The 18,340-nt window shown below is 42.6% G+C and overlaps 1 protein-coding gene across 5 annotated transcripts in view; it reads right to left on the bottom strand.

Annotated features, from left to right (window-relative positions):
* Nucleotides 1-18,340, bottom strand: part of RALGAPA2 (Ral GTPase activating protein catalytic subunit alpha 2) — a 379,885-nt gene that overhangs the window by 228,466 nt on the left and 133,079 nt on the right. For 3 of the 5 annotated variants that reach the window (XR_012903061.2, XM_089777560.1, XM_075925790.2), the window contains exons 17-21: nt 15,480-15,620; nt 11,937-12,074; nt 3,535-3,632; nt 676-766; nt 324-500 (exon numbers count right to left, since the gene is read on the bottom strand). Coding sequence is in view for 4 of the 5 variants with exons in the window: in XM_089777560.1 (XP_089633686.1) it covers nt 324-500; nt 676-766; nt 3,535-3,632; nt 11,937-12,074; nt 15,480-15,620 (645 nt within the window). In the remaining variant the exon portion in view is untranslated. The remainder of the gene's footprint in view (nt 1-323; nt 501-675; nt 767-3,534; nt 3,633-11,936; nt 12,075-15,479; nt 15,621-18,340) is intronic. The other 2 variants (XM_075925792.2, XM_075925791.2) reach the window with 1 other exon arrangement.

The raw sequence follows: 18,340 nt of genomic DNA on the forward strand, positions 1-18,340 counted from the left end.
AAGCTACACCATTAGGGTTACATTTAATGCCAAATAATTCTCATCTATTTTAAAGCAAACACTTTTGAAAATAGAAAAAAGTGCATGCAGAGAGAGTTAATTAGCATGGATAAGACGATAGGAAAGAGTAACAGGACGGATCACTTCATAATTATCTATTCTGTACACTCCCTCGGAGCATCTGGCATGGGCCATTTCTGGAAGACAGGATACTGTACTAGAGGGACATTTGGTTGGACCCAGTAAGGCCATTCTTATATTCCTAAATCCTATCATTTCATGAATAAAATCTACAATATCTATTGCACTATGAACATTGGTACCTGTTAAATTTGCAGCATCTGAAGGACTAAGCTGCAGCCAATGATGTGCATCTGCATCTACACAAATGTCAGTAGGTATAGTAACTTCATGTTCTTCTTCACATGTTTGCCAGGGAACCAGGGTGGTCTCTACTTCATTATTGTAGCCAATGGACATGTCACTGCTAACACTTTCACCTAAAATAAGCAAGAATTACTAAGTCTCATAAGCAATGTACTACAATAAAAACAAATCTTATTTTAAAAAACATGATTAAAAACAATCAGTATTCTATATGTAATTTGTCAAATTAGCACATGGGACAGCAAATTACTACTCCTTAGGAAAAGTATTTGGTTTCCTGAAACTCACTTATTTCTCTCTCTCTGTGATTTCCATGTGACTGCTGCAAGTCTTCTTTCAAATCTAGTTCAGCTGGACTGCTGCTCCTTCGTATTAAAACCTTCAGAAAAAATATAAAATTGCATTCCTCTCAATTCACTTATGATTAATTTGAAAAATATATACCATAATACATTATAGTAATTTCCTCTACTAAGAGGCATATACATTTTACACATAAGAATCACTGAAAATTAACTGGTTTATTTAGGAATGAGCCACAACCCCTGGCTTGCCTGGCTCTGGCCCCCGAGGCTCAGCATTGGGGAGCCTGCGCTGGCACTTCAGCCCCCCTACCACCCACACGCAGGGCTGGCGCACACAGTCTACTGTCTGGGCCCCTCTAGGCTCTGGTGTGCAAGAGGAACGTGGGGAGCGTCTTTCTCCTTCTCAGTCAGCAGCTTCTCACTTTGCTTCTCACTTTGCTTCTCGCTTGTGTGTGGCCCCTGACCAATTTTTCTCTGGGTCAGTGGCCCCCAACCCAAAAACGGTTTTCCACCCCTGGTTTAGACAATACAGGAAACCCGCACCATTTGGGGTGGATGCATTCCTGGCAGGGATGTAAAATCCCGGTTAGTCGGTTTAAACCTTAGGTTTAGCCCTTTAACCAATGAAGTGGGATCCTGCATGAGGGGGCTGGCATCAGGTGCCAAGTTCTGCTCCTGTCCTCCCAAGCTTGGGGCTGCCAGCCCTCCCTGTGGGGGGGAAGGGTTGGGCAGCAGAAGCAGGCAGTCCCAAGCACAGAGGTGGGGATCAGAAGTCTGTCCCCCCTCCACCCATAGTTGGGAATGCCGGACAGCTTCTGTTCCTGCCATCCACCTCTTTCTCCGTACTGGGCAGCTGGCTTCTGCTCACGATACAGCCATGCAGGGAGTGGAGGCTAGCTCCTGACCACCACGGGGCTGCTCCCGAGTACCGTACCAGTTAACTGGTACCCAGGACCGGTCTTAACCAATTGGCAGACCCAGGCCAAGCCAAAAAAAAGACCAGCTCTGTCAGAAGCACCTTCAAAATGGCGGCCCTGGGCAACCACCCAGCTTGCCCGCCCCTAAGACTGGCTCTGCTGGTACCTGGTAAGCATCACTAGTTAAAGGTGATGCTTACTCAGTAACTAGTTAACCAATTACCTGGGTCCACATCTCTAGTTCCTGGCACTACTGCGAATGGTGAAGTTTGGGATCTGTGGATCTCAGCTCCTGGGATGAGCTCCCCACTGCTCCTAATTTCACGCTGAGAGGCAGGGAGCCACAGGGAACTCACTGCAGCTACTGCACTCACCATCCCCCCAGGCCAGGACAGAGAAACCTCATGAATATGCAGAATCACAAATAGCAATTCCACGATTTGCAAGAGTCTACTATACTTAGTTCTGCCTCAATGCAGGGGACTAGATGAGACAGCCAACTGAGGTCCCTTCCAGTCCTACATGTCTATGATTTTATTAGTAAAAGACCATCTCTCATAAGGTACAGAGTAGGAACTTTTAACTAGTCAGTTGCTATGGAAACTAACTAACAGGTTTTAAAACTTACCTGTACAAAAATTTGCATCAATACAGAGGGTTAGGGATGGTTTGTTTTTTTTATATTTGCAATGAAAATTTTTATTTTTTTTAAAAAGAGGAAAGATGACCTACATGGTAAAAAAACTTAAGTGTTCTTAAAACACTGGTCAGATATCACAGCCATTTTTCTCCCTAATTGGTTTCTCAGGCCACGGTACTACTACACAAGAGGCAGTGAACTCATCTGCAGAGGCTATCTTTCTACAACTTATGGCCCTACAGCTGATTTTTGTGGAGAAGGAAATGGCAATCACTCCTTGGGCACATTCAGTTGCTTGCACTGTTTAGAAGATTGCATACAGTTTTGTTTTTCCCACTAAATCAGGTTCATATTGAGCAGTGGTCAGATAAATCCAGCAAGTGGTAATTTTTTAGCTTTGCACTGGTTCACATAATATTTTCTGTTATTTATGTAATAAATAAGGCCACAACCTCAATATCAACTTGGGGAAAGGGAGAGGTGAGATATTGACTACAGCATTATCAGGTGGTGGTAAATATTCTGACATCAAAAGGGGGAGGAGGGCTAATCTTTTACACCCACCAGCATTGTCTTTTGACTGCTGGTAAAGAAACAGAAGCAGAACAATACACAGTGTCCCCCTGTGCTTGAGCCAAACATGTAGTCCCCATGTTGCTGTTAGATTACATCCCTTAAGAGCAGCAGACCAAACCAGAGTTTCAAACTATGGCCATCAATTTGATTTTACATTACACTTCTAACAGGAAAACCAGTTTCAATCATACATTATTTCTACTATTTATTCAAAATTACATGAAATGTTTAATAAATCTGTCAGCCAAAATGGTAACATACAAAATTTTGAAATAAATGGCTGATTATGGAAACTGCGTGAAGAAAGGTATTTCTCTGAACCACTAAAAATGTATTTAAGTACTATGAAATTCTGTAATGAATATAATTAATATATGATAGCTATGAACTTAGTGTTTATATTTTATATGCACATGCACTCCTATAGTTTCTATATGTTGCTTTATGTAATTTTCTTTATAGTATTTCTATAAATGAATGTTACAGCCTAATCGTATTAGAAGATGTGGAATATTCAAAAATACTTGCTATAGTGAACAGCTACAATTAAATTCCAATTTTGATATCATTAATGGGATCCACAAATGCAAAATTTCATTTGCTACTTTTTCCTAAACATTTGTATTAATCATTAGAAATGAAACATTTTTAGGATTTTGTCAATTATTAGAATTAGAATTTGGATCAGAGTCTTCCAATTTTGCCTTACGTGTTGGGCTTCATTTTCTTTCTTCATAGATCCCTTCTTGTCTTGAATAGATTTGGAATCTGAACAATTTAAATTCTGCGAACTCTCAGTCTTTTTACCTGCAAAATCAAAATTTTAAAATGTAAACTAATGAAATAAGAAATAGAAACCATTAAGGAAATGGAGTCCATAGCTAATTCTAACATGATTCAAAAGAACATTAAATATGTACATCTTCCTCATATTCCCAATGTTTACACAGAAGTGATTGAATAAGATGGGGTAGGATTGTTGTGGACTCATTTACATGATGAAAGAACACAATTATTTGGCTATTTCCCCAAGAGTGTAAAAAACTGTTATGGGAATACAACTAAAATCTTTAGCTATGATGTGAAATGTAAATGTAGTGACAGACACTGGAAATGACATATTACATAGCAATCACAGATATTTTCAGTGGCTTTGATCGTAAAACAAGTCCTGCTTTAAGAACGATTATGTTCTACACTTTCAAATCACAACTGCCTAAACCAAATTGATTTTTTACAAACTAACCAAAAATGAGATAATCATCAAAGAGATTTTAGTGCTCGTGAAAAGTTTTAGAACAACAGAGCTGGAAAGTGAAGTTATACTTCCCATTGAACAGATGCAGCACATAGAAAGGTAACTCAAGATTCCCAGTACATTCCTACTAATGTGACTTGTTAGCTGATACTTCCTTTCCGAGGCACAGCAGGTAAAATATCAGAATATGCACTAATGGCAAATAAATTATACAATGAAGTCAAGACTCTCTCTAAATTGCTCAGTGTCCATTTATGAAGCCCTTCAATAAGACAGATAAAGTTTGATTGACTGTTCCCTAGGCTTCTTAGATGAATGGCAGGCAAATAGATGTAGACCAGAGTAAAGACAGCATCACAACCAATAAATCCTGAAGAAAGCATCTCTAAAGCTGTATAGGCAAATTATTAGCCAATGACAGCGGTCTTTCAGTAACTGGTAATGTACTCAAAACTCTGGTCCATACTACAGAATTATTTTGGTATAACTGTGTTGCTGAGGAGTGTGAATAATCCACTGATATTTGCACCTGTATAGACAGCGCTATGCAGGCAGAGACCTAGCCAAAACAGTGTTTTTAGTGTGCCCATAGTATAAAGCACCTCTAACTAACTCAATGTGGAATGTTGCAATATATTCCCCTATAGACCAGGGATGTTAAATATAAGTTAATTGAATAGCTGATTAACCTCATGAATTCTAGTCGACTATTCTATAAGCCCCTGTCCGGGTGTGGGGTCTGAGCTCCTGGACCCGGCACGAGCTGGAACTGAGCTGGGCTGCCTACTCGCCTGGCTCCTAATACACTTTAAATGCAGAGCCACAGTGGGGGTAGGCCTCAGATCCTGCACAAGCCGAGACTCAGCCAGGCTGCTGGCCAGCCTGCTAAAAAATTTACTGGCAAGGAGTGGAGGGGAAAATGCGTATAGTCTATAGCATTAACCTATAAGTTTATATTAATGATGTTGTCCACACTGGGGAAGAGGAAGAGTTCACTCAAGCTAGTCTGGAAACTACTGAGCTCATTAAATTTATCTCCTGCATGCAATTAATGTTACCTCTGTATTCTTCTAAAATGCAGAGTATGTGCAAGAACAACTATTTATGAGAGGTAAGTGCTAATATATTAGTGGTGACTACTCTAAGGTTACAGCTATACTGGAAAATTAGGACTGTAGTTCATCAATGGTTGCACAACAAATAGAAACTGCAGTGTTCTAATGTGCTAATCGTGTCATCTAACACTATTGAGAGTTCAAATTAATTAACATTACCAAGTACTCTAGTATAGAAAAATACAATGGTAGCACTACTTTTTTGCAAGATGTAAATGACATTTCCATTATGATCACTGAAGCAGAAATTGTTTTTAAAGTATCATGGTAAAAATGAATGGCTCTTATCTATATAACAGCATCCAGTATTGCTAAATTAGGAACTTCACTGGTAAATTAAGTCCTAATTTTTCAAAGATAGCAAAAAGCTAAAGTTAAATACACTTTCCTCGGCCAATATATTGCATCTTCAAATGGATAAAACTAACTTTTTAAGTGGTATATTTAAGCTTCTGAAAATCCTCAAGGAGTGGGTAGACGGAGAAAATCAGAGATATTAATTTAGGTGCATGAGGAAGTTACTTACTTCGTGCAGTAACGATGGTTCTTCGAGGTGTGTCCCCGTGGGTACTCCACGTCTGGTGTTGGGCTGGTCCCAGCGCCGCAAATCGGAGCTTGCCAGAGCTGTGTGTGTGTGTGTGTGTGGCCGGACCGCGCGTGCGCGAGCCAGTTTCGCGCCTTTCATCTGCCGCGTGCGGTCCGGCGCCCGCCAGTTCGTCTCACCGCCTATCTGAAAGACAGAAAGACAAGATTCCGAAGCGGGGAGGAGGGCGGGTCGTGGAGCACCCACGGGGACACACCTCGAAGAACCATCGTTACTGCACGAAGTGAGTAACTTCCTCTTCTTCTCCGGGTAGTCCCCGTGGGTGCTCCACGTCTGGTGACTCCGAAGCAGTAATCTCAGTTAGACGCGGGCATCAGAATCGGGATTCTGAACACTAGGCAGCACTGCCAAGGCTACCGCTGAGTCAGAGGAGAAGTGCTGAACAATTGCATAATGCCTTGAAAAGGTGGAAGTAGAAGACCAAGACGCCGCTCGGCAGATGTCCCGCAGGGGGACTCCTTTCACGAAAGCTGCCGACGCAGCAACTGCTCGTGTCGAGTGGGCCCTAGGCTGCGACGTGAGCGGCTTCTTACAATGGTATATCAAGTCGTAATACAAGAGACAACCAGTTTAGAAATACGTTGGGCCGATAAAGACTTGCCCTTAGAAGGCCCTGATGTCAAAACGAAGAGGCGATCCATCTTACGCAGAGTACAGGTTCTATCTATATAGAATGCCAAGGCTCTATGAACATCGAGGGTATGCAAAAGGGCATTACGCTGAGAGGTATGAGGTTTTGGACAGAAACATGGCAAAACGATTGACTCATTTATATGAAAATCTGTGCAGACTTTAGGTAGAAAGGCTGGATGAGTCCTCAGTATCACTGATTCCGCATTAAACACTGTATAGGGAGGTGTTGACATCAAAGCAGCTAATTCGCTCACCCTACGTGCCGATGTTATGGCAAGAAGAAAGAGTACCTTCATTGTAAGCACCGACATGGGTACCGTGGCTGACGGTTCAAACGGTGGTCGCGTTAAGACATCAAGCACCAGGTCAAGATTCCATGCTGGTGGTGGAGGCCTACGTGGTGGGTTAAGGTTAGCCAGTCCTTTGAGCAATCTAGTCATCATGGGATGGGGAAAAAACCGACTTGCCTTCAACGGGATAGTGAAAAGCAGCTATCGCCGCCACATGGACTTTAAGTGATGAGATGGAGAGTCCAGTCAATTGTAGCTGAAGGACATAGTCCAGTAAAACATGTAGTGGTGAAACAAGAGGGTCTAGAAGCTTAGGAGCGCACCAGCGCACGAACCTAGACCACTTGGACCGGTAAGTTTTCCTAGTGGAATCCTTCCTGCTGTGTAAGAGAACACGCTTCACCTGGTCTGAACAAAGGTTCTCAGACGCGCTGAACCATATATCATCCACGCAGTCAGGTGCAGAGTATCCAGCTTCGGATGAAGCAGGGAGCCTTTCTGTTGTGTGAGCAAGTCCGGTAGGTAAGGCAATCGGTGCGGTGCTCGTACGGAGAGCTGCAGAAGAGTTGAGTACCATGGCTGTCTGGGCCACGCCGGGGCTATGAGTATCACTCGTGCCCTGTCCATCATGATCTTCTCAAGTACTCTGGGAATGAGTACAACAGGGGGGAATGCATACAAAAGTGATGTGCCCCAATGAAGGAGAAATGCATCTCCCAGAGAGTGGTTGCCCAGTCCTGCTCTGGAACAGTAAGCTCTGCATTTCGCATTGGCATGCGTGGCGAACAGATCTATCACCGAAAAGCCCCACCGATGGAAGAGAGGTAAGAGGACATCCATGCGGATCACCCACTCGTGGTCTTCAGGGAAATGTCTGCTCAGCGCATCCGCAGTGGTATGGTTCGCACCCGGTAAGTATGACGCGACTATAAAAATGTTGTTTTGAATGCACCAGTTCCAGAGGCGGATCGCTTCTGCACAAAGTGAACAGGATCGGGCACCCCCGTTTGTTCACATAATACATCGCCACTACATTGTCTGTGAGAATTCTCGTGACAGTGCCTCTTATGTGTAACTTGAAGTGTTTGCAGGCACGAAACACCGCTCGGAGCTCGAGAAAGTTGATATGGAGCATCATCTCCGCTGTGGACCAGCGGCCTTGAGCTGTTTTTGCGCCCATGTGGGCACCCCAGACGATGAGAGAAGCGTCTGTGGTTATCTCCACTGACGGCCGCGGTGCGTGAAAGGGGACTCCTGACAGCATGTTGTTGCGATCGGTCCACCATAAGAGGGAGTCTTTGACATGTGCAGGTAGCACCACGGTCTTGCGGATGCTGTGCCTGGTTGGACTGTATACCGTGCTTAGCCAGTGCTGTAGACACCTGAGGTGTAGCCTTGCGTGGCGGACTATGATTGTAGTCGATGCCATATGACCCAGAAGCTGGAGGCATACACGTACTGGGAGCGTTGGAGCTTGCAAGACTGTTTTTATCAGGTCTTGCATAAGTTGAAAACGCTCGACTGGCAGATGAACTCTTTCTGACTGAGTCGAGACGCGCCCCTATGAAGTTTAGAATTTGTGTAGGTTGCGGACGTGATTTTTGAATGTTCACAATAAGGCTAAGGGAGTTGAACAGATCCCGAGTTGCGACCACCATGTGATGTGCCTCTGACTGGGTGTGTCCCTTGATGAGGCAGTTGTCGAGGTAGGGGAAAATGGAGACTCCTGTTCTGCATAGATGGGCAGCCACTACCGCCAGCATTTTGGAGAACACCCTTGGGGCTGAGATGAGGCCGAAAGGTAGTACCCTGTACTGGAAATGGTCGTCGCCCACTACGAATCTCAGAAAACGTCTGTGCACTATGTGTATTGTCACATGGAAGTATGCGTCCTGCAAATCTAGAACTGCGAAACAGTCTCCTTTGTTTAGTGCTGGCATGATCTTGGCCAGCGTGGTCATTTTGAAGCGCTGCTTTCGGATGAAACGATTTAGACTTCTCAGGTCGAGGATGGGTCTCCACCCCCCGGATTTCTTGGGAACTAGGAAATACCTGGAGTAAAACCCTTTCCCCCAGAATTTGGCGGGTACTCGCTCTATGGCTCCGATCTCGAGCAGGTGAAAAACTTCTTCTTGAAGAGCGGCCCCGTGATATTGGTCCCTGAGAAGGGAGGGGGTGGGACGGGTGGTAGGGGGGACTGAGGCAAATGGGATCGTAAGGCCTGATGATATGACCTCTAGGACCCATCGGTCCTAGGTAATGCTGGCCCATTGATGAAGAAATGGCCTCAGGCGGTGGTGGAATAAGGTGGTGGCAGGCTTTAGTGTGTTGACCAGTGGAGATGTGTTCGAGTCCCCCGCACAGGAGTCAAACCTGCTGCTTCTGAGGAGGCCGAGCTGAAGAGCGATTCTGCTGCTGACGTTTGCGCTGAGGGCGCTGTCTAAATCTAGGTTGGTCAGATCCACGCTGCTGTTGCTGCTTATAGGGGAAGTAATCATATCTCCTTTGAAAGGGGTAGTATCGCCTGCGTTTGAAAGGTGGCGTGTACATCCCTAGAGACCGAAGGGTAGTACGAGAGTCCTTGCCAGAATGGAGAACCTCATCGGTAGTGGAGGCAAACAGATTTTGACGATCAAAGGGTAAATCTTCCACTCTGGACTGCAACTCCTTAGGGGCTCCCGCCAACAATAACCAGGAAGCTTTTCGCATCGCAATACCTGTTGCCATTGCTCGAGCGGCTGTGTTGGCAACGTCCGCGGCGATCTGAAGCGATGTTCTACATGCAGTGAACCCTTCTTGGACAACTGCTTTAAGGAGAGACCTCTTATTGTCAGGGAGATGTTGCATAAGTTCTGGGAGCTTGGAGTAGTTGTCAAAGTTATGGTTTGACAAAAGAGCAGCATAATTGGCAACACGCAGGAGCAAGGTTGAGGAGGAGTAAACTTTTCGGCCAAAATAGTCCAATTTCTTTGTATCCCTATCCAGTAGGGAAGTTTTAAATTGGGGCATCTTACTCTTATGGCGAACAGCATCCACTATCAGGGAATTTGGCTGTGGGTGATTAAACAGAAAATCCAAACCTTTGGATGGGACAAAATACTTTTTATCCACTTTTTTATTGGTGGGCGGTATTGATGTTGGCGTCTGCCAGATGTCCTGTGCTACCTCCATGATAGCATCATCTATCGGGAGGGCAATCTTTCGTTGTTGTTTAGGATGTAAATTCTTGAATAACTTATGCTGTTTAACCTGGGACTCAGTAAGTTGTACTTCTTGGGATTGCACGACACGTTTAAAGAGGTCTTGGAATTCTTTAAGATCGTCCGGAGGTGACGTTTTGCCCAGAGACACCAGTTCATCCCTGGAAGGCACAGATGAGCAGGCTTTAGGAGACATGTCCGGGTCAGTTTCTGAGAGTTGCCCTTCCTCTAAGTCTGACATTTGTGATCGGGGTACCGGAGAACGAGAAGGTATCGTACGTCGTAGCGGGGAGTGTTTGAGAATCTCTGAATGAATGGAATGTGGGATAATAGAACAACAGGAACATGGAGACCTGCGATGAGATCGAGAATGACTGCGATGAGATGATTCAATATAGTAAGGTCTCTGATGGTGGGTATAACGTCGGTCAGACCCCGCAGGTGACGAAGGTCTAGAAGACCTAGTATTGCTATACCTGACATAATAGGTACTTCGTGGTGAATGAATCGGTGAGCGAGAGTGTCTTGTAGGAGAACGAGATCTAGAGCATCCCTAGCAGCGATGCTCTCTATAATAATGGCGACGAGGTGAAAGACTTCGCTGATGATATTCCCTCTGATCTCTTGTATGGCATGTAGAAACACAAGGGTGAGGAGATGGGTCCCGAGAAAACCCTGGAGAGGTATGCAGGGAGATTTCCTGGATATTTGATTTTGATGCTGGAAGCTGTCCAGAGCCTGGGGACTGAAGGGTTAAAGGCTCAGAAGGAGGAATCTGGGCAGGAGTTTGCTGCTCCGGTGCCGGTGCTGGGGATAACTCCATGTGAGGAGCAGTGATTGAAGGCATTTCAGCACCTGGTGCGGACAGGTCCGGTGCCACTGTAGCTGTACCTTTAAGAAGCCCTTGTGCAGATTGCGGTGCCGGCGGCTGCCGCGATCGGGGAATGCCGGCCGGCTTCTTTGCAATAGGAGCACGGGTTACCCTCGAGCCCGAGGTACCCGGCTTATCACCTGTGCTCACCCACGATTGCAGAGCAGCTGGCAGAGAATGAGCGGGGGAGGCTGTCTTCCTTTTTGGTGAAGGCACAGCCTCGGAAGGAGCCCTCCACTTTTCAGCCGTGGGGCCTGAGGCAGAGGATCCTGAAGCAGTAGAAGGCAGGAGAGCCTTATTGAACAGGATCTCTTTTAAACGACGCTCCTGCTCCTTGCGGGCTCTGGTCATCAAGCTGGCACAGTGGGTGCACTTCTGGGGGATATGTGCCTCCCCAAGGCAACAGACACAAGCCGAGTGTCCGTCTGATATCGGCATTGGCTCAGCGCACCTGGCACATTTTTTAAAACCAGGGGAGCCCAGCATTTTGCACCGTGAAAGGGATGAAAGTTCGCGCCTCCTAAATGCCGCCGCTTTTGTCACCGGCTTTCTTTCCGCTTGTACTTCTTTATCACAAAGGTTATTATTTCTCTCTCTCTCTTTTTTTTTTTTTTACTGTTAGTTTAAAACATTAAGAGTAATGGGGAGAAACTGTGAATGAGGGAAACGTCTTTCTTGTGGTTTGTTTGTTTGGGTTTTTTTTTTCTTCTTTTAAACAACAAGCCTGCAACCCGGGCTAAATGAGGAACGGTTTTATTCTTTTCAAATTTCCCCTCAGGTAGCTGCCTGAAGGAGAAGGAGAACCTCTGTTTGAGGAGAAAGGGGGAGCTCTGTCTGCGACCCAAGGCGGATGAGGAGAACTGGCGGGCGCCGGACCACACGCGGCAGATGAAAGGTGCGAAACTGGCTCGCGCACGCGCGGTCCGGCCACACACACACAGCTCTGGCAAGCTCCGATTTGCAGCACCAGGACCAGCCTGACACCAGACGTGGAGCACCCATGGGGACTACCCAAAGAAGAAGCTAGTGTTACATTTAAGTTTGTTATTTAATAAAACAGTATTTAGAGCACTGAAAAACAAATGTAATTTATCAAAGGTAGCTCAACACATTATAGGTACTGTATGTCACAAAAGTTACCTTGAAAAAAATCAGAACTAAATTGGTCTGTAACATCTGAAGTGCTACTGCTTCGGGTTAGTTGATGCTCCTGGTCTGCAAAGGGGCCAAGAGATTCTGCTCCTGTTGTATTTTCTGATTGCTGAGCTTCTTCAACATCTGTAGATAAAATAAAATGCGTTGCAAGGATTCTGAAACTTTGTACATTAACTACACACTAACATAGCAAAGTCATGTGAAAGATGAACAAGATAAATATTAAGACACAGAGAAATTTTGATAATAAAATGAAGAATTTCAATTTTAGTTTTACCCCAAATGCTTTCCACAACAGAAAGAAATTTCAGGGAAAAAAGTATGCCAACAGCAGAATTGGGAAGAAGTTCAGAGAAGGGAAACTCAAATGATTAGAGTCAGAGTGGGTGTTGAGAGGTGCAAGGGATGTCACATAGAAAGAGATGACTGTTTAGTGTACAAAGGAAAAGGGTGAGGACTCAGAGATAAAAATTAATGAATGCTATAGAGAAGATTAATTCAGTGTTCCCTTTTATATTTTCCAAAATAAAAGAAAAAAGACACTTAAAAAGTCAACAGATTCAAAACAGATAAAAATAATATATATTTGTTTAATAAACACCTTATATAACTATCCAGTGGGACTCACAAGTAAGGGATTTGCTTTAAAAAAAAGATGAGTCTCATTACACATATAGGAGGGAATCACCTCTCCTGAATTCCTTAGGATATGCACAGAAAGCTGGATCCTTTCCTGGGGACAGATTTGCAAGAGATTTGCAGGTGGAGGGGGGGGGAGAACAGAAGATACAAGTAGAACACTGAGGAGAAGGGGGTCCCTGTCCTTCCAGTGGATTACCTCACATCAATGACAGCAACACTTGTATATTTGGGAGGTGCATAGGAGGTCCATTCTGTAGGTATTAGCAAATTTATTCTCCTCCTTCCCTTAACTTCCTACATGCAGATGCTAGAAGGAATTTGAGATCCTGTTTTTAGTCTTATGAGATAGGTGGGCAGAGTTTAAAAATCTCCAATGCCCTGTAAGCCAAAGGAACCTCTTTAGCAGCCATCCAATTCTTCTTAACTTTAAAAAGCTTGTTCTTTGTTGATGAGCAAAATCTGAGTCACCTGGTAGGCCTAATAAGTTGTCAGTCTTTGGACACTTCTATTTACGCTCATTGACTGATGACCCTGAGAGCTATGAAGAGCTACTAAACCTAATAAAACCATCCTCTCCCATCAGAATCCATAATGGATCCCAATTAACTAGTAAGATTTACAAAGGGTTGGAGCCATCTATAAGTCTACTAAGGCATGTTGAGGAATCCTCAGCACTGTCCCAAAACTATTAGCAGGGTTAGTTAAGTGTAAGAAATACTCTCTTCTATGTAGGGACTGGCTAGGGCTTTAGCATGTTACATTTTTAAAGTTGCCTGTTTGTTATTTAACTGCCGCGATTACATTAACTTAGTTCACTTCATATTGCCAGATAATTTGTTTTGCTTGTTGTGCATTACCAATTTCAGAAAGTCTGTTCAATAGATATTAAATACTTACCCCCCCAAAAGTTTAAAGATTTAAGCCATTAAAAATTATATAAACCATATCCTTAGCACACTCCCTCTCATTCCTTCTCTCTTTACAAGACCACAAACCCCTCTGTTTGACAGTTTCTTAGATAATATCAAATGTGCTAGGTGGGAAAAATGGAGACGCCATTTTAAGTGTTAGCTCTTAGTTTTAGGTGTTAAAGTCTGATTCTGTTTCTTCATAAGATAGAACATGGCAAGCATGAAAGTGGACAAAGAAAAGAATAGCAAACTCAGCATCTGTCTTTGTCTTCAGCTGTAATTCATTTGCTCAAAGTCACATGAATTGCATATAACTTTATTAGCCTCTTTGGGATCTGGCAAACTACCACCAGAATTGGACAACAGTATCACTTTATCTTGCCTCTCTGAACACAGCAAAAGATTACATGGTTTGATTTGTCCTGGCAGGCTTAGCTGAATTCTCATTAGAATGAAGTCAAGCAGATAAAGAGAAGAGAGAAATATGAAGCATCAAGTGGAGGGAGGAGCGAGGAGGAAGGAAAATAATACACACCCAAAGGAGACACAGCAGGAACCTTAGGTTTGTATCTCAGTAATTAGAACAACTGTAGAGACAATTTATTTTGACTGGTCAGATTACTCCCAGGATCAAGAAACAGACAACCTAAGTATTTGATGATCAAGTCTTGTGTTCCAGCATTTGGTGGTAGTGACAGGTCTGGCAGTAATACTAGTTAATGCACCCTAACATGCCTAAGCTAATACTCAGCTCCTTCCTGGAGTATCAATGACTCACTCATGCACCCTTCTTCTCTTCTTAAAGTTTTGTTCTTTTACTAGGGCAATTCCTTGGGAGTATGGAAAATCCTGCTCAGATTTTTTTAGTTCAGACAAATACAAATTATAGCACTGGTACCAAGCTGTGGTTTCTTCAAACAATATTACATAATAAGCATATAAATTATGCTTCCACCAATTTTCAACTCACTATGGAACAATTCAAAACCATCCATGAGAATTCAACACAACTTATTTCCACTCCCCTATTCCTCTGCTATGCCTTTCAAACCCTTTATCTTTTGGCGTCTCTGTTTTGTGGCCCTTTTCTCTGGCTACTTTCTGCAGATCTCCTAAAGTCTATATAAAGTGAACACCAAAAACAGTCTGCAGAAAGGACCAGGGGGCTAGCAAAAAGAAAGAACATTCCCCTCACCACAATCTCTGCTGACCTCTCCACCTCTGATTGTGTGTTGGGAAGACAATTAAATTCAGGTCCATTTTAATTTAGTTATAAAGGAAGACGTACTTAAATAAATTGTAGGTCAAGATAAACCCTTAATGTGTAAGTGAATACAACAGAACCGTTTGTGGGGCTCCAAATGTCCGAACAAAAGCAGAAAACAATACTATCTATGCCTTGCATGTTTAAATAAAGTTGTTGTTGGGTTTTTTGTTTGTTTTGGTAATAGGAAGCATAGCTCAAAAGTTATTTTTGTTTTCTAAAATCAAGATCTTCAGGAAAACGTTATTAAAGGCAAACATTTATAATTAGCATTAACTTGTATGACCTCATTGTTAGAGAGTGAATGGTCAAAAAGCTGTTGGATGGGTTTTTCCAGCATGTTTTGTTTTGAAGCATTAGACCCAATCAAATAGCTTTAGAAATATTTTCCCTGAAATTACTCAAAAAAAAAAAAAGCTTTTGTTCACTAAGTGTTCCATACATTTTTATACCATCCAAACAAAATTTGAGAGTGAATATGAGGTAACCTGTGTTATTAAACTTATGCTTAAAGAGGAAATATCTCCCAAGGACTACAGAATGTGCTTTAAATGCAGCAGTCATTACTGAGTAATTGTAAAGTAAGCAGAGAGTGTGAAATGTAAAACATGCTAACACATAGTACTATAGAATAAAAGGACAGAAAAAGCCAGTAACAGCAGTTTAAAAAACAAAGAATATTGAAATATAAGACGGCTTTAAGTACAGTACCTGAAAGTCTGTGAGAGCAAGAAGTGTAAGAGATACCAGGTAAAAGAGAGCTCACAGTGTGAAGCAGAAGAGGTACACTTTTAGTGGCTGGCAAAGCCTCATAAAGATGCACACAGTTGCTGATAGACTGGCTTCGCTTAGCTTCCAGGGAAAAATAAAGTAATAATTATATGTCAGAAGAACAGTAAAATACAGGGATTTTTCTAAGGATATTGTTTAAGTGTCATGGCAAAATAAATGCAACACACATCTGAAACAATTCATAAATAGTCAGAAAGCCTACATAAAAATGAATTTCTATACAGTAAAGGTTTGAATGTGTTGGAATAAAACTGACACATAATAAAACATATGTAATAAACAGCAGGGTTTTATTACAAGATTCTGAAATATTACAATACCAAATCTTACTATAAATCCATTTTTGTCGATTAACATATTGGATATCTTATTAGCTGTTACTAGCACTTAGTAACTCTGTAAAATTATGATGGATCACCAGTCTAACCAATCCTAAATTTTTGTTAAATACTTAGGACTATTAGAGAACAGAAGAGAAATATATTCAACAATGGGTGCATCTCAAAACTAAATTAATGCAAATTTCTTCTCTCAATTTCTTTTCTGTTTCTCTTAAGTCTGAGATGTATGGAGTCCTCTCTGAAGTTCTGCAGGTGGTTGTACATTGTAACAGCCATGTGGGCCACACCCACTTCTTTGTTTGGCCACCAGACAATTCATTTCTATATTGTGTACAAACTCTGAAAATATGACATGTAACAATAACTTTAAAGGCAATCAATAAACTACATATAGTGACCCACAACTTGTAAATATAAAAATTAAATGTTGTCCATTTGCTAAGACACCATGTGGGGAAGTTAGAAATATGAAAGATGCTGCTAGCAGAAAGGAATTGATTACTTAAATTTTCCATTCTGCAGTCCCAGTGTTTCCCCACTTCTGAGGTGTATGGGAAACAGAAAGCAATGAACATAAGTAGAGAGGGATAAAGAAATAGACTGAAATAGGGAAAGTTCTCTCCTAAAATTAAATATCAAACTGGAAAGCTGTTTGTGGATCATCGCACGTAACACATTCCTTCTAAAGGAGACCTCTGCTGAGGATAGCAAATACACCATATGTGCAGATCGCGCGGCGCCAGCAGTGCTGGCTTGTAATCTACTCGCCATGGGAGAGAAGATTACATGATTTGTCGAGCCCTGACCATATATACCAAAGAAATACAATGAAAAAAGTGAACACATTATTAAACTGACAAATCAGATTTAGTACAGAAGGTGAGGTGAGGGGGAGGGGAGGAGGGAGGGAATAGCTATTTGAGTCAATGAATGGCTAATCAGGGGTCATAAATGGGAAGCTATTTTGTAATGCTTAAGGTAATTAGCATCTTTGTTAAGGCCCATTCGTAAAGTGTCAAATTTAAGGATGAAAGAAAGCTTTCCCTCTGTAATCTGGTGTTAAAGTCTCTTTGAAGTAAGATGCATGTATAAGGTCATTGAGACTATGTCCAGGTAGGCTGAAATGAAAAGCAACTGGTTTTTCCTTGTGAAGATGTCTGATTTGTGGGCATTAATTCAAAATGCTTTGAGCGTTCTATTGCCGAGTCTACCAGATCTGAAAACCAAAGGACTCCTTCACCAGAGACACACTAATATCACCTTTACTTCCTTTTGCTTTATCTTCTAAAACTCCTTTCGTAGAAGTGAAAGAGGTGGGAATGCATAAAAGCAGGCTTTGGGACATCTGTGTAACATTGTAGCCATCTCAAGTGATACAAGAGCTGCTCTGAGGAATCTATACCCGATTTCAAATCAGAACCTGATTTATCATGCACTTCACTGAGTGGTTTCACATCTTGAGGATAAATTCATGGACACACTTCATATAGGAACGCTGATTCATATGTATGAAAACAGATGGCCCAGTAGTTGGAAAGAGTGAACTATGGATTGTCTCTGTGTTCCTTCTCAATAGTGGTAGCAGTTCTGGATCTTCTTGAATCTGTTCAGTGACAGGTAGACTTTGGCTGCAGAAGTGTCTATTTCAATTCCCAAGTGAACCATTTTTATGAAGGAGATCAGGTAGCTCTTCAAGGTTATCACAAAACCATGCACTTGAAATATCTCCATTGTCTGAGCTGTGGTGCTGTAAGCTACTTCTTTCATTGGAGGTCTGAGCATATCCCAAGTGGGATACAAGTGAGTGTTCTAGGACCTAAAACTGGCTAGAACCACCACCAGTGACTTGGTAAGGACTCCGGAGAGGTCAATGAATGACTGATGTGGCAGAGGAAAAGACAAGTTTTTTTTCCTTCAAGCCTAAATCTGTTAAGGGATTTAACCCCCCAACCTACCCAGATGGATCCCTCCTCCTCCGACTCTCACTATGAATTATTCTGAAGCTTTTGATCAGGTTTTTCAGCATTGGAGTCACAGTTCCTTGGGGAAAGGAAGGAGGTCCAACTCTCGGGGTACATCTACACAGCAGGGCAAAACTTGAATTAAGCTACACAACTTCAGCTACATCAGTTGTATAGTTTAAGTTGAAATAGCTTGCTTTGTCGACAGAACTCAATGTGTCTGGACGCTCTTTGTCGACGGAAGTTTTGTCGACAGTATCTGTCGACAAAACTTCCGTCGACAAAACGTGGTAGTCTAGACGTACCCTTAGGTATCAAGCTGGAGAACTGCAAGTGGCAGGCACAAACTGCATTAGGATGATGAATCATCTCCAGTACTGCAGAGAGCAGAGGAAAAGTCTACACACCTCAGAACTGTTGGACATGCTGTCCTGCTAAGTGAATTCCACTGAATAATACGTTTCTATTATTAAGAATA

This window comes from Pelodiscus sinensis, chromosome 3 (genome assembly GCF_052426305.1).
Source record: "Pelodiscus sinensis isolate ZL-2025 chromosome 3, ASM5242630v1, whole genome shotgun sequence".
Taxonomy (NCBI): domain Eukaryota; kingdom Metazoa; phylum Chordata; order Testudines; family Trionychidae; genus Pelodiscus; species Pelodiscus sinensis.